The sequence below is a fragment of the Echinops telfairi genome, unplaced genomic scaffold (assembly GCF_000313985.2).
Source record: "Echinops telfairi isolate 266 unplaced genomic scaffold, ASM31398v2 ScPeMD7_18;HRSCAF=68, whole genome shotgun sequence".
NCBI lineage: Eukaryota > Metazoa > Chordata > Mammalia > Afrosoricida > Tenrecidae > Echinops > Echinops telfairi.
Window position 1 is genome coordinate 30551792 of NW_022103915.1, and position 12703 is coordinate 30564494.

General features: G+C 60.4%; 1 protein-coding gene across 1 annotated transcript; it reads left to right on the forward strand.

Moving 5' to 3' along the window:
* The first annotated feature begins 2113 nt into the window (after window positions 1-2113).
* Window positions 2114-12703, forward strand: RPS6KL1 (ribosomal protein S6 kinase like 1). Its single transcript, XM_004699036.2, has 8 exons — window positions 2114-2390; window positions 4108-4232; window positions 5050-5142; window positions 9708-9755; window positions 10095-10227; window positions 11241-11849; window positions 12162-12251; window positions 12447-12703. The coding sequence occupies exons 1-8, from the start codon at window positions 2126-2128 to the stop codon at window positions 12701-12703; spliced, it is 1620 nt and encodes a 539-aa protein (XP_004699093.2). The 5' UTR covers window positions 2114-2125.

The window sequence follows — 12703 nt, forward strand, 5'->3', positions numbered from 1 at the left end:
TAATGTACAATTGCTCATTGATATGAAGTTCTCTCAGGCACATATGAGTGTCCATGAATTTGTTTCTCTAGTCTACCCAGACTAACACAGCCCCAGACAGATAATCTGTTGCGGGTGGGGATTGGCAGACAGGTGGGGGGTTACTTTCTGGGGATAGCGGAGGGATGGCTGCCTGAGCACAAGGACAGGGATGGAGGGAAGGCGGTGGGAAGGATATGCGATAGGACTCTAGGGAGGGGAGAGCTAGCAGAGACAGGGATAGGGAAGGATAAACTTCTGGTCAGCATGGAGGTCTCATGAGGCCCGCGGTCTTGCTCAATCCCCAAATCACTTCCCCAGAAGAGGTCAGTAACCGTGGTGATAAGTCTTGAATGCAGCTCTTATCGCAATCAACTGTGGCGCTCAGTCTCTTAGTCTCCGTGGCCCTCGTCAGGCTGTAAACCGCAGTGAGGACCGGAGCCGAGACTGCCCGCCTGCTTCATCGCTGTGTGTCAGCGCCTAGCTCCTCCCAGTCCGTGATGCTCAGTGTAGTGGAATACAGGGATGAAGTGCTGAATGAGAAGAATCCTAGGGGCATCGCGTGGTGTTTCACAATCCGCCAGGCTTCTGAGCCGCCCCCTGCCCCGCCCCTCTTCTCCACTGTCCCCTCCTTCCACCCCACCACCACCCCTCCCCCGCGAGACCACCAGCTCCATCCGGAGCGCTCCGCAGCGCGGACCGTGCGGCTTTAAGGGCGGAGAAGCCGAGCCGGGCGGTGATTGGTGGTTTATTCTAACGGAGGGGGATGAGCTCATCCGCAACCAATAGCTGGCGGGACAGCCGGCTGGACCCCGGCACCGGCTGCGGCTAGCAGCCTCAAGTGGCTGGCCACCCGGGGTGGCGGGGCGGCGGCAGGGGTAGGTACCGAGCTGGGGTAGGTGCGAGGTTTGCGGCGGCTTCCCTCTCCTGTCCCCGGGGGAGGCTCCCTGCCCCTCGCTTCCCGCGGGCTGGGCACCTGCGCGCCGGGGATCCCGGCTGGCCGCGCCTCTGGCTGGGTGCTGGCGAGGCCGGTGGCGTGGCCCCTGAAGCTGGAGCCCTGACCCGGGCAGCCTGGCCCCCTGGGCTGGGTGGAGCAGGCACGGTGAGAAGCCCCTCCCCCACGCCCCACGTCCCGCCCGGGCGCAGCTCTGCAGGGCCTTGGCACTGCGAGTCCTCCTCTGGACTAAGGTTGGCAGTTCGGGGCCTGCCGCTTCGCAGCGGCGATGAGTGAGCTAAAGGGTTACCTGCTGGCCTCCAGGGTCCTGGCCTGCCTGCAGCCTCCGCTCTTACTTTCAGAAGCTGCGTGTGGGGACCCAGAGGCCAGGTGACCTCCTGGAGAGCCCCTTCCGCAGAGTCTAGCTCGGCTCTCTGGGGGAGCTGCACTCAGCCATCCTCGGAGCCAACAGGATTTAAGACCCAGTTCTGTGCCCAAGGCTCCGCCAGCCCCATGGGGTTGGGGGTGAAGGGTGGGAGGGTAGGTATCTCACTCTCCGACCACAGACCTCTGATCTCAGGACTGAGCGAGCCTGCAGTAAAGCGGGCGATGTTCCTGAGATAGTCCCTGGGGAACATGAGGAGGAACGGAGAAGGGAGGCCTGGAGGGTGGAGCGGAGCTCAGGAGGCCACAGAGAATTGCTGTGCACTCTGTACTATGCTAGCAAGGGCTGCTGACCACGAGGCCAGCAGTTTGAAACCACCAGCCACTCCGTGGAGGAAAGAGGAGGCTTCTTTCTCCCATAAGGATCTGTAGCTTCCAAAACCCAAGGGGGCAGCTCTGTCTAGCCCGCACTAGAGGGTCGCTGTGAGTGGGAATTGAGTCCATTGCTGTGGAGTTTGCGTTTGAGTTCGAGGCAGGCAATGTCCCCAGCGCTCCAGTGCTCGACGTGCAGTGGGTGCTCAAGAAACACTGAAGGTGTATCGAAAGGAGTGTTTGTAGCCCGGGAGGAAGTACCTTCCCATTAGCCCTAAGTCCTGCAGCTGGTGGTACTCGTCTCCCGGCCTGCAGTGGAAGGAAATGAGGGTGCGGATAGGCTAGGGTGTTACTCTTATCTAGTTCCCCCCCTCAAAAACTTGCCTGCCCCATTCCAGGTCTCAGCCTCAGGCAGCAATGAGCCTGGTGACCTGTGAATGCCCGCCTGGCCCAGGCCTGGAGCCTGAACCCTGCTCCCGAGCCCGGTCCCAGGCCCAAATGTACCTGGAGCAGATTCGAAACCGGGTGGCCCTGGGGGCACCCGACACGACCAAGCGCGACTACCTGGTGGACGCGGCCACACAAATCCGGCTGGCCCTGGAGCGCGACGTCAGCGAGGACTACGAGGCGGCCTTCAACCACTACCAGAACGGCGTGGACGTGCTGCTCCGCGGAATGCATGGTGCGCGTGCGTGTGTGTGTGCGCGCGTGCGCGCGCGGGTGGGAGCTGGCTCCATAGGGCGGCCACGCTGCGCGCTCCAGTGCCAGGGTGCCTGCGGGACCTGCAGGAGGACCAAGAGGAGCAGCCAGCACTGATTAAGCAATTCCTGTATGCCAGGCCAGTCTCGGAGTGGTGCAGTGTGTGCATTAGACTGCTAACTTAGAGGGTGGTGGTTTGAACGCACCCAGCTGCACCGAGGGGAAAAGGCCTGGCCACCTGCTTGCACTAAGATTACAGCAAAGTCCACCCTGTGAGCGGCTTCACTCTGTAGCGCACAGGTCGGTCGTCCTGAGTCAGAACCTCCAGCATATGTCAGGCGCCATGCTGAGGGCTCTACTTAGTGGTTCTCAATCTTCCTAATGCCGCGACCCTTTCATACAGTTCTTCAGGTTGTGGTGTACTAGCCCGAAACCATAAAATTTATTTTCGTTGCTCCTTCATCACTGTAATTTTGCTACTGTTATGAATCGGGCAACCCCTGTGAGTCATTCGGACCCAAAGGGGTCACGACCCACAGGTTGAGAACCACAGACTTAGATGCACTCATTTGCGAAGAGCCCTGGTGGCGGAAGGATGGCATTGCACTGCTCACCACAAAGTCCCCAGTTTGGAACCACTAGCTAGCAACTGCTCGGAAGAAAGATGAGATTTTCTACTCTCATGAACAGTTAGGGTCTTGGAAACCCACAGGGAATTTCTCCCCTGCCCTACAGGGTCTCTGTGAGTCAGTATCGACCTCATGGCAGTGAGTGAGTGACTCTTTTGAGCTTCAGAGTAATAGAAGCAACACTCTGAATTATCTATGCTATTGTTTGTATAGAGAAACTATTTGGGGCTCCTATTTCCAGATGGAGAAACTGAGGCCTAGGACCGGTAACTAACTTGCTCCAGACCCTGTAGCTGCAGCGTGGCAAAACTACGCTTTGACCAGGCTCCAGGGCCTGGGAGCTTGACCACTCTTAGTAACTTCCCAGAGAGGGGCAGAGTCCTGCCCTCAGGAAGCCTGTAATCCAGTGGGAGAGACGGTTGAGTCTGTGGTGAATAATTATGGCCCCTGTGGGAGGGGCGGAGATAGAAACAGGGAGCTGTGGGCAGACTGGGTGGGCACGGGGCCTTTTCAGAATTTGCTGAGCCCTGAACAAGGGTAGGTGTAGTGTCAGTGGGACCCCCAGGCCTGGTGTGCTCCAGCAAGAACAGCTGTCTTTGTGCTGGAAGGAGAGGGGCCATCTGAGAGCAGACTGAGGCTCTGAGGGGCTTGGTGGCAGGGTTGGGAGTAGGATTTGTGCAAGCCCCCAACTTACCCTTCCTACCCTCCGGGAAGGGTCCTGAGGGGACCTCCTGGAAGCCCAGACTTCCGACCTGCCCAGAGGAGTCCTGCACACCCCCAGCTCCACCTTTCTCCCACTGGCCATAGGACGGGAGAAGCCACCCTCTCTGGGAGCGTCTGGATGGCAGGGAAACCATGGGGACCCCCAACCAGTCCCTTCCCAGGGTGTGATGACAGCTGCTGACTGAGGATGCCCTGGCCACGACCTCCTCCTCCTTCCTCCCTGCCATCGTCCTTCCTCCTCCTCACCTGCTCATCTCCCCCCTCCTGGGAGGGCCCAGGCACAGATCTGGGGTCAGGGCTGTGTGTGTGGAGAACAGGCAGTCCATGCTGGCCCCCATCCCCGTACAGTCGACCCCAACAAGGAGCGATGCGAGGCCGTGAAGCTGAAAATCACCAAGTACCTGAGGCGGGCAGAGGACATCTTCAACTGCCACCTGCAGAGGACACTGGGCAGCGGAGCCAGCCAGGGCACGGTGAGCCAGCCTCCTAGGGCCTGGTGACTGGTGACGGCTCCAAGGCAGGGGCAGCTTGTGAGCTGGGGGTGGGGGACGTGGGCCCACAGCTCCCTCCACCCTCCCCACTCCCTCAGTGCTCATTCAGTTATGGAGTGCAGGCCATCACTGCCCAGCCTCTGTGCTCACAGGGCGCTGACCACCGCCCACCACTTGCTAGTCCCACTTGCTAGTCCACATGCCCTCGGCTGCACACAAAGGCATTGGTGGCTCTGTCCTGGTTGTGAATAGGCGCGCAGTATTAGGGACCCACAGGAGTGCACACGTGCGCACGCACATGGAGTACGAGTGTGTGCACACACAGCTCTCTCCTTGCGTGGCTTTTCCGAACCCAAGGGGTGTTTCTCCCAGTGAGGGCGTAGGCACAAGAGTTCCGCCCCGCCCCTGGAGCTTTGTGTCTGGGAAAGCGGGTTTTCCCCAGAGCAGCGGTCTGCCAGGGCTGTGTGCCGTGGTCTTGTTCCCCCCTTATTTCCTCATCCTCCCATCAGCCTCCTCCTGTGGATGAGGATTTTGACAGGGGGTTCTGAACCCCCAAGCACTCCCTGGGACTGAGCGGGGTTAAGGGGGAAAGGCCTGGCCACCCTAGGCTGGAGTGGGTTCCCTGGCTTCTCCATTCCACCAGGGTCTGCCCTGTGAGGTGAGGTCTTCCTATACCGGAGTCCTACCCCCGTGGCCCCCATGCTCACCTGGCAGCCAGAAGGCCCTGTCCGCTGTTGGCAGGGCAGCTGCCCAGGAGGGCTGGCTCGAGCTGCAGGGGGGCCTGTCTCTCTCTCCACAGGGTTTCAGCAGCCTGCGCCTCCGGCCCATCCGCACGCTGAGCTCGGCCCTGGAGCAGCTGCGGGGCTTCAGGGTGGTCGGGGTCATCGAGAAGGTGAGGGGACGCCCATGACATGTGCAGTGAGGGTGCCTGCTCTGTGGTCGCCACCCCTAGGCCAGCAAAGGGGATGGAAAGGGCTCTGAGGGCCAAAGGGGAGGCAAGCAGCTGTGTCCCCACACCCGTGCACTGCCCCCCACCGCCCCCTCCCCATCAGGTCTTGGAAGGGAAACCGTGGGAAACCAGGAGCAAGAAGCGGCAGACGGCAGCCGCTCCCGCTCGGACACACGGAACACCCACTCCCTTGGAGACAAAACAGAAACCACAGGCGAAGCTGTGTCCAGGGCACCCAGCCAGCGCTCACTGCCGGCTCCCCACTTCCCACAGGCCCCGCCCCACACTCACCCTGTACCCAGCTTTGCAGCCAGGACTCTCCCTCAGCCGGCCTGCCGCACCAAGCACCATGGGGCACCTCCTGAGTTTGGCTCCTTGTCACCGCTGTGCTGACCCTGGGGCATTGTCCAGGCTGCCCTGGAAGTTGCCCTTGGTTTCGGCTGCTCTCCCCCTCAGCTCCTCCTCGACTGGGGTCTTTGCCTTTTCCTAGCTGGGTCAGTGATTCCTAACTAGGGACACGTTGATCCCGGAGGGAGAATAAAGAAGGAGAGCGAAGTGAGCCAGGATTCCTGTGCCCAGTGCCCAGCTCAACTCGGCTTGGTGGGTTACATGTCCTAGGCTGCTAACTACAGGGTCAGCAGTTCAAACCCACCAGCCACTCTTAGGAGGAAACAAATGTAAGGCGTTCTGTTCCTGTAAAGATGTTCTGCCTCCAAAGCCCACCCAGGTGCCAGGAGTCAGAAGTGACTTGATGGCAGGGAGTAGATTGGGTGGTCCCTAAAGCAGCCACACCCCCTCCCCCACCCCCCACCGGCTGCTCACTGATATCACCTGGGGAGCATCCTAAACTACAGATGCCTCAGCCCTGCCCCAGACCCTTGGAGCCAGAACTTCCAGGACTGTGCCCAAGAGTCTGGCATTTAGACAGTAATTCTGTGGTCGCTGGAAGACAGCCTGCACCTGGTGGTAGTGGTGGTGGTGTGGTGGGGAGCAGTGTGCTGCTGGGGGTGGGGGTGCCTAGGATGCAGGCAAGCCCCTTCAGCTTGGACTCACACATCTGTCAAGGGAGCTAAGGCTCCTCCCGCGGAGTGAGGAATCTGGGAACTGAAATGAACGTGTCGGGGAAACGCCTGGCCCTCTGCGGCCAGCTGATGAATGTTCGCAGGCTCCTCACACTGGTGCCCGGAGGGCCGCCCATCCTGTCCTCCAGGCCTGGGTCCAGCTGCGGCTCCCTGGCCCCTGGAGCAGGCCCCAGGCTGCAGCCAGAAGAGACAGGCCTAACTTCAGTCTGCAGAGCAGCTAGGGATAGGCAGGTGAGGTGGCCAGGCCAGCACCTCCTAGAGTGGGGTCTTCTGAGTCAAAGGTTTCCCGGACCGAGGGGTTCTGGGTCCGGTCATTTGGGAAACAGTGAGTTAACATCATGTGATTGGTTTTCTCCAGCCTAGAAGTTCTTGGCGCTTTTAGGAGGCAGATATACATTGTGAGCCTCCAAGAGGGACTTACAGGAAGGACTTCCCCAAATGTGTTTGTTTAAGCCCAGGATGCCTGTGAGCTGAGCACTCAGGAAGCCAGGATCCAGAACTCCGTGCTTATAGAACTCAAAAACCTATTATCATTGGGTCAATTCTGACTTATAGTGATCCGATAGGGCAGGGTATAACTTCCCCTATTGGTTTCCCAGGCTGTAACTTTTTACAAGATTAGGAAGTCTCCTCTTTCCTCTGCAGAGTGGCTGGTCGCTTTGAACTACAAACCTTGCAGCTAGCAGCCCAACAGGAAACCAGGGCTCCTTCGCTTATGGAAAGCACAGGTCGAGGCCCAGCCCAGCCATGCTGCCTGGAGATGGCCTTTCCCTCCTCCTGCACCCTTCCTGGGGCATTTGGTTAATCTAGTCCACCCACCTCCTCCCTCCTGCGTCCCTCCTGAGGCAGGAACGCCTCTCTCCCCACTTAGGAAAGGTGCTCGGACCGCTGGGCCCAGGTCCCTGAGCCAGGCCTGGACACTTGCCGTCGCCCCTGTCCCCACCCCACAGCTCTGGCCAGGCAGACTCCAGCAGGCAGGGTGGTGGTGAGACCAGCAGCTCCAGTGGGTTGCTCAGAAGAATCTGAGAATTACCCCCAAATGTGCCCATTTTGGAGGGCTCACTGGGCTGAGGAGGGGGTCTCTACTCTTTCCCGTAGGGTGGCTGTGCGTCAGAATAGCCCTGACGGCCATGTCTGTGTTTTGAGACGACCTAATGTTGGGGGTTGGTATGTGGTCCGGTGGCAATCAGGTGCCTGCCTGACTGTGAACAGAAAGGTTGGGGTTCTCAACCCACTCAGATGAGTCTCAGTCTCCCAGCAGTTCCGTGGGACAAAGGCCCAGGGATCTGCCCATGAAACGTTAAAACAACAAGCAGGCCCATTGCCGTCAGATCAGTTACAGCTCATAGCAACCCTGCGTTCAGCAGAATGACACAGAACCCGGTCCGGCTCCGGGCATCCTCACTACTGCTCTTGTGTTGGGCCATTGTTGCGGCCACTGCGCCCATCCATCTCGTTGTTTTCCCTGCCCCTCCATTTTGCCAAACATGAAGGCCTTCTCCAGGGACTGGTCTCTCCCGACAAGGTGCCCAAAGGACAGGATGAAGCTTCGCTATTTTTGCCTCTAAGGAGCCTTCTGGTTGCCCTTTTTCCAAGACAGATTGGTTTGTCCTTTTAGTCTAATTTGGTGACTTCCCGGCATTACTGTGAGTGGGGGCTGGAAGAAGGCGTGGTTAATGTGCTTGCCTAACTCTGTCAGGATAGACAGGGAGGTTTTCGTAATTAAAGGGGAAATCAAACAACACACAGTGGATAGCGACCCGCGGATCGAGTTTTGTTATCTGGCTTCCCCAGCCCTCACTGCTGGTGTCTGTTTTTCAGACTCAGAACATTAGAGGGCCGGGCTGAGGACAGGGTGGTGGGAACTCCCACTTGGCAGGAGGAGGCAGTGGGGGGTTGTCCCACCATCAGCAAAGTGGGAAGCTGTTGTGAATATCTTCTAGCCTTGAGAGGAGAGCCCCCTAGTGACCTGAAGGGATGCTGCGCTCCTGCTGAATGAAGGGGTGGGGGGTGGGGGGCACACACACACTGATGAGATGGAATCTCAGAGGGGGTTGTGCTTGCCAAGGTTACTTAGCTTCAACCTCCAACTACATACAGTTCAGGCTCCTGGAATCAGCCTGCCTGGGTTCCAGTCCTGCCTCCACTACTTTGTAGTGGTGAGACCACAGGCCCCAACGCCTCCAAATCTCAATGTCTTTCTCATTAGGAGAGGAGCTGATTATACACTGCGTTTGCAGCGGTTCTCAACCTGTGGGTCACGACCCCTTGGGGGTCAAATGGCCCTTTCACAGGTGTCGCCTGATTCGTCACAGTAGCAAAATGACCATGATGAAGTAGCAGCGAACATAATGTTATGGTTGGGGGTCACCACCACATGAGGAACTGTCTGAAAGGGTCGCAGCCTGAGGAAGGTGGAGCACCACTGGTATAAGGGTAGGGAGTGGGGCCGGCAGGGCACTCGAGCTGGAGAGCAGCCAAGCCCGCATGTTTCTGGCAGGGGACCCCCCTCTCCCCACTTCCCTCAGGCCCTCAGCAGCCTCACTCAGAGAACGAGAGCTCCAATAAAGTGACTGAGGTCCCTTCTAGCAGAGACCCTCAGAGCCTGCCTGGTGGAGTCAGGGCCTAGGCTGGGGGCCTGGGCTGGGGCCCCTTCCCTCATCTGGGTAGCTGAGGCTCCATACTGGTGAGAAGCTCTGAGCTGGGCAGTGTGGCCCCTGGCCTGTCAGCGTGCACCGTGCAGCGGGGACACACGTGGTGCACTCTGCTGCTACCAGAAAGGTTGGCTCCGAAGCTCCAGGGGAGAAAAGGCCTGGAACTCTGCTCCCATGAAGCCCATGACCTAGGAAGGCCGGCGGGCCCGTTCTACTGGTCCTGTGGTGCTGCTGTGGTTGGCAACACACAGAAGCCTGCACTTCGAAGCCTGAGGCCCAGGCGCCGTTCCTTGGATGTCGGGCACCTTGGGTCCAGCCACTCCCTGCCCATCGGGGGAGGCTTGCATGCTGCCGTGATGTGGAACAGGGCTCGGCAGACTCGGAAGAAAGGCCTGGTGATCGTCTTTCCAAAACCAGCCAATGAAAACCCTGCGGTGCACAGTGTTCTGACCCCATTGTGCAAGGGCTCTCTGTGAGTCAGGGCTGCCGCCAACAACCACCGCAACAGAGGGCAAGCCAGGGGGCGCTGGGAGAGAGCTTGGGCAACCCCAGTGGGGCCTGAGGACTGGGAAGGCTTCCTGGAGGAGACAGCACGGGAGCTAAGACCTCCTGGCAGGATGGACTTTGTGGCTGCTTGGGGACAGGAGGCATGCTAGCTGTGCCACCCAAGCCTGCCCTCCCTGCTCAGTCCCTTGGAGGAAGCTGGGGGCTGGAGCTTCAGGGCCCCGGGAACTAGCAAGTCCTTTGACTGGTGCCCCCTGGACCTTGGCAGGTGCAGTTGGTCCAGGACCCAGCGACCGGAGGGACCTTTGTGGTGAAGGCATGTGCCCTCAGCCCCCTGCCATCAACGTCCGCTTAGCGGCTTTCTCCGAGCTCCTGGAAGCGCCCTCCCTCTGGAGAACTTGCATCTGAGGCCCAGCAGCTATGTGCCCCACCCCTCAGCATGCCCACTGCCCCCAGAGACTCTCCTGTGATGTGGCCCAGAGGGTGGCAGGGCCAGGGGAGGGTGTGAGAATGGTGGGTAGGGGGAAGGTCCAGAACTGGGGAAGCCTTTGCTCCTCATTTGGGGGTCCCTGAAGCCAAGGCTAGGGTGTCCCCTAACAGCAACTTCCACCCCTGACCTGTACCCAGCTGAGCCGCCTGCCTCGCCCCCTCCCAGAGCCTGCCCAGGTGCCATGTGGCGAGTCGGGAGCGGCTGACTATCATCCCGCATGGCGTCCCCTACATGACCAAGCTGCTGCGTTACTTCGTGAGCGAGGACTCCATATTCCTGCACCTGGAGCACGTGCAAGGTGAGGGGCCGGGGGCTCCAGATTTAGGAGCACTGTCCTCACTTGCAAATGATCAGCCCTGGAGGCTGACTGAAGGGTCCGTGTGGGGACATCCTGGGTGGTGGCGGGGAGGGGCACCCTACCCTTGGTGGGCATGGGGCACTGTCACCGTTTTTTGTCACCATTCCCTCCACGGGGGCCCTCCACGCTTTGTGTGTATCTTCATGTGGGGACACGGGCCGGGTGCGGGGTGAAGGGGCTCTGTTGACAGACTCTGGACTGTATAGCCCTGCTACTGAGCATCCAGTCATGCGCTGACTTTGAGTCCATGCTGACTCGATCCTACAGGGCAGGGTAGAACGGCTCCCTGCGAGTTCCCGAGACTGTAGCCCCATCTTTCTCCTGAGGAACAGCTGGTGGTTTTGAACTGCTGACCTTGTGGATCGCAACCCAACTCGTAACCGTTAGGTCACCAGGGCTCCTGCGCGTCTATCACGGAGCTGTGACTCCTGGGTGGCGCCAACGGGTCACGTGCTTAGTGGCTCACTGAAGGATTTGAGTCCACCCAGAGGCATCGCCAAAAAAGGCATGGCGACCTCGTTCTGAGACATCAGCCTCTTGGCACCCAGTGGAGCCCAGCTCTGCTCTGGCTCCCACGGGATGTGGGGAGTCAGGGGCCATGGATACCTGGCTCCGGGGTTTGGGTGTAGTATGGTGATGCGCATCTAGCTGATAATACTCAGTGGGTTACTTGAAGGAAGGAATACAAGGACCCCAGGGTGGAGAGGGCCGGGGGCTGGGCCATGGAGGAGTCTGCGTCACTGCATTCCGCCCATGTCTCCTCTGTCCCTGGCATCCAGGAGGTCTTAGGAAGTGTTTTGAGGCTGGGTTCCTGGGACTGGGAGGAGTGGGACGAAGCGCTTAGGTGCCATCTCGGGATGGGCTTAACCCCAACCCACCACCAACCAGGAGGAGAGGCCGAGTGAGGGGCAGGCAGAGGGACCCGGTCCACTCCCCTCTTCTTCCTGTTCCAGGCGGCACGCTCTGGTCCCACCTGCTCTCCCAGGCGCGCCCTCCACAGCCTGCACCAAGGCCTGGCTCCGCTCAGCAGAGGAAGGAGGCTCAGCTCTACCCCCACCTCAGCCTGCAGGGCCCAGGGCTGCACCCCCCAGGCCACCCCCGCCAGCAGGACAGACTGCCCCTGGGCCCAACGAGGATATCACAGAGCCTCCCCGTGGCCAGGGAAGCCCCTTCCACCAGACCCCTGAGGGGGCCTGAAGGCGAACCCACCGCCAGGACCTGCCCTGCCCGTTCCCCTGACCTGCCCATGGCCTCCAGCGGCCACCCATTCCTCCAAGCCAGGCGGGACCCCGGCTGGAGCTCGGACACCAGACCCCCTCGGGGGCTCTCTTGGGTGCGAGAGGGAGCCGGCCGGGTGCTGGGGGGCTGCGGCCGAGGCAGAGTTCCCAGCCGCCCCTCGGTGGATGGGGCCAGTTTGGGGTCTGGCGGGGGTGCCTGGAGAGTGAGGGAGGAGCAGGTGAAGCAGTGGGCGGCCGAGCTGCTGCTGGCCCTGGAGGCCCTGCACGAGCAGGGGGTGCTGTGCCGGGACCTCAACCCCCGGAATCTGCTCCTGGACCAGGCAGGTAGGTGTCTTTTCCTACCCCACCCCTCGACCAGGACACCTGCATGCCCATCTCTGTGCAGACACTTGACGCAGGACTCCAGGCCAGAGGCTGGTTGGCCAAGGTTGAGCTTGTTGAGTGAGCCCTTTGTCCCTGGGTCTAGATACCCGCCCCGCATCTCCTGGTGGGGGTAGGGCGTGCCCATAGAGGGGTGACTGAGTTGGGGGGGCGCGGGGAGGGGGAGCCAACAGAGCTGCTTCCCTATGCCAGCGCCACAGTTATCACTAAGCTCAAGTCTTGCCTCACTCCCCACCCCCTACCCTGGACGCGAAGGTCACGTCCGGCTCACGTACTTTGGCCAGTGGTCAGAAGTGGAGCCCCAGTGCTGCCGAGAGGCCGCGGACGACCTGTACAGCGCCCCAGGCAAGATGGGCGGCCGGAGTGGCCCCCGGATCTCCGGTGGCTTTGTGTGGGTTGGGCCTGGAGGTTGACGATGAGAGGGAGTGCCTGGGTGTCTGGGCGGGGTATGTGGAATGGGCACCACCCCCACCACCCCCACACCGGGTTCCCTCCCCAGGGTGAGGCTGGGACTTCACTGGTGTCCTCTTGTTCCTGCAGAGGTGGGTGGGATTTCGGAGCTGACGGAAGCCTGTGACTGGTGGAGCTTTGGGTCCCTGCTGTACGAGCTGCTGACGGGAATGGTGAGCGGCTGGGCAGTGTGGAGAGCTGGGTGGGGGCTGCTGAGCCTGCCCCCACTGACACCCCACAGGAAGACACTCCACCCACATCCACTCCACAGATGTGCTCTGAAGCATGCCCTGCCGACTCCCCCCCTCCACCTCCCCCCCCCAATACACACCCTAGCTAATGAGTGA

Coding starts and splice junctions, on each gene's coding strand:
- RPS6KL1 (XM_004699036.2), top strand. CDS start 2,126: ATGAGCCTGGTGACCTGTGAATGCCCGCCTGGCCCAGGCCTGGAGCCT. Junction 4,233..5,049: donor GCGGAGCCAGCCAGGGCACG/GTGAGCCAGCCT, acceptor CTCTCTCCACAG/GGTTTCAGCAGCCTGCGCCT. Junction 9,756..10,094: donor GAGGGACCTTTGTGGTGAAG/GCATGTGCCCTC, acceptor GCCCCCTCCCAG/AGCCTGCCCAGGTGCCATGT.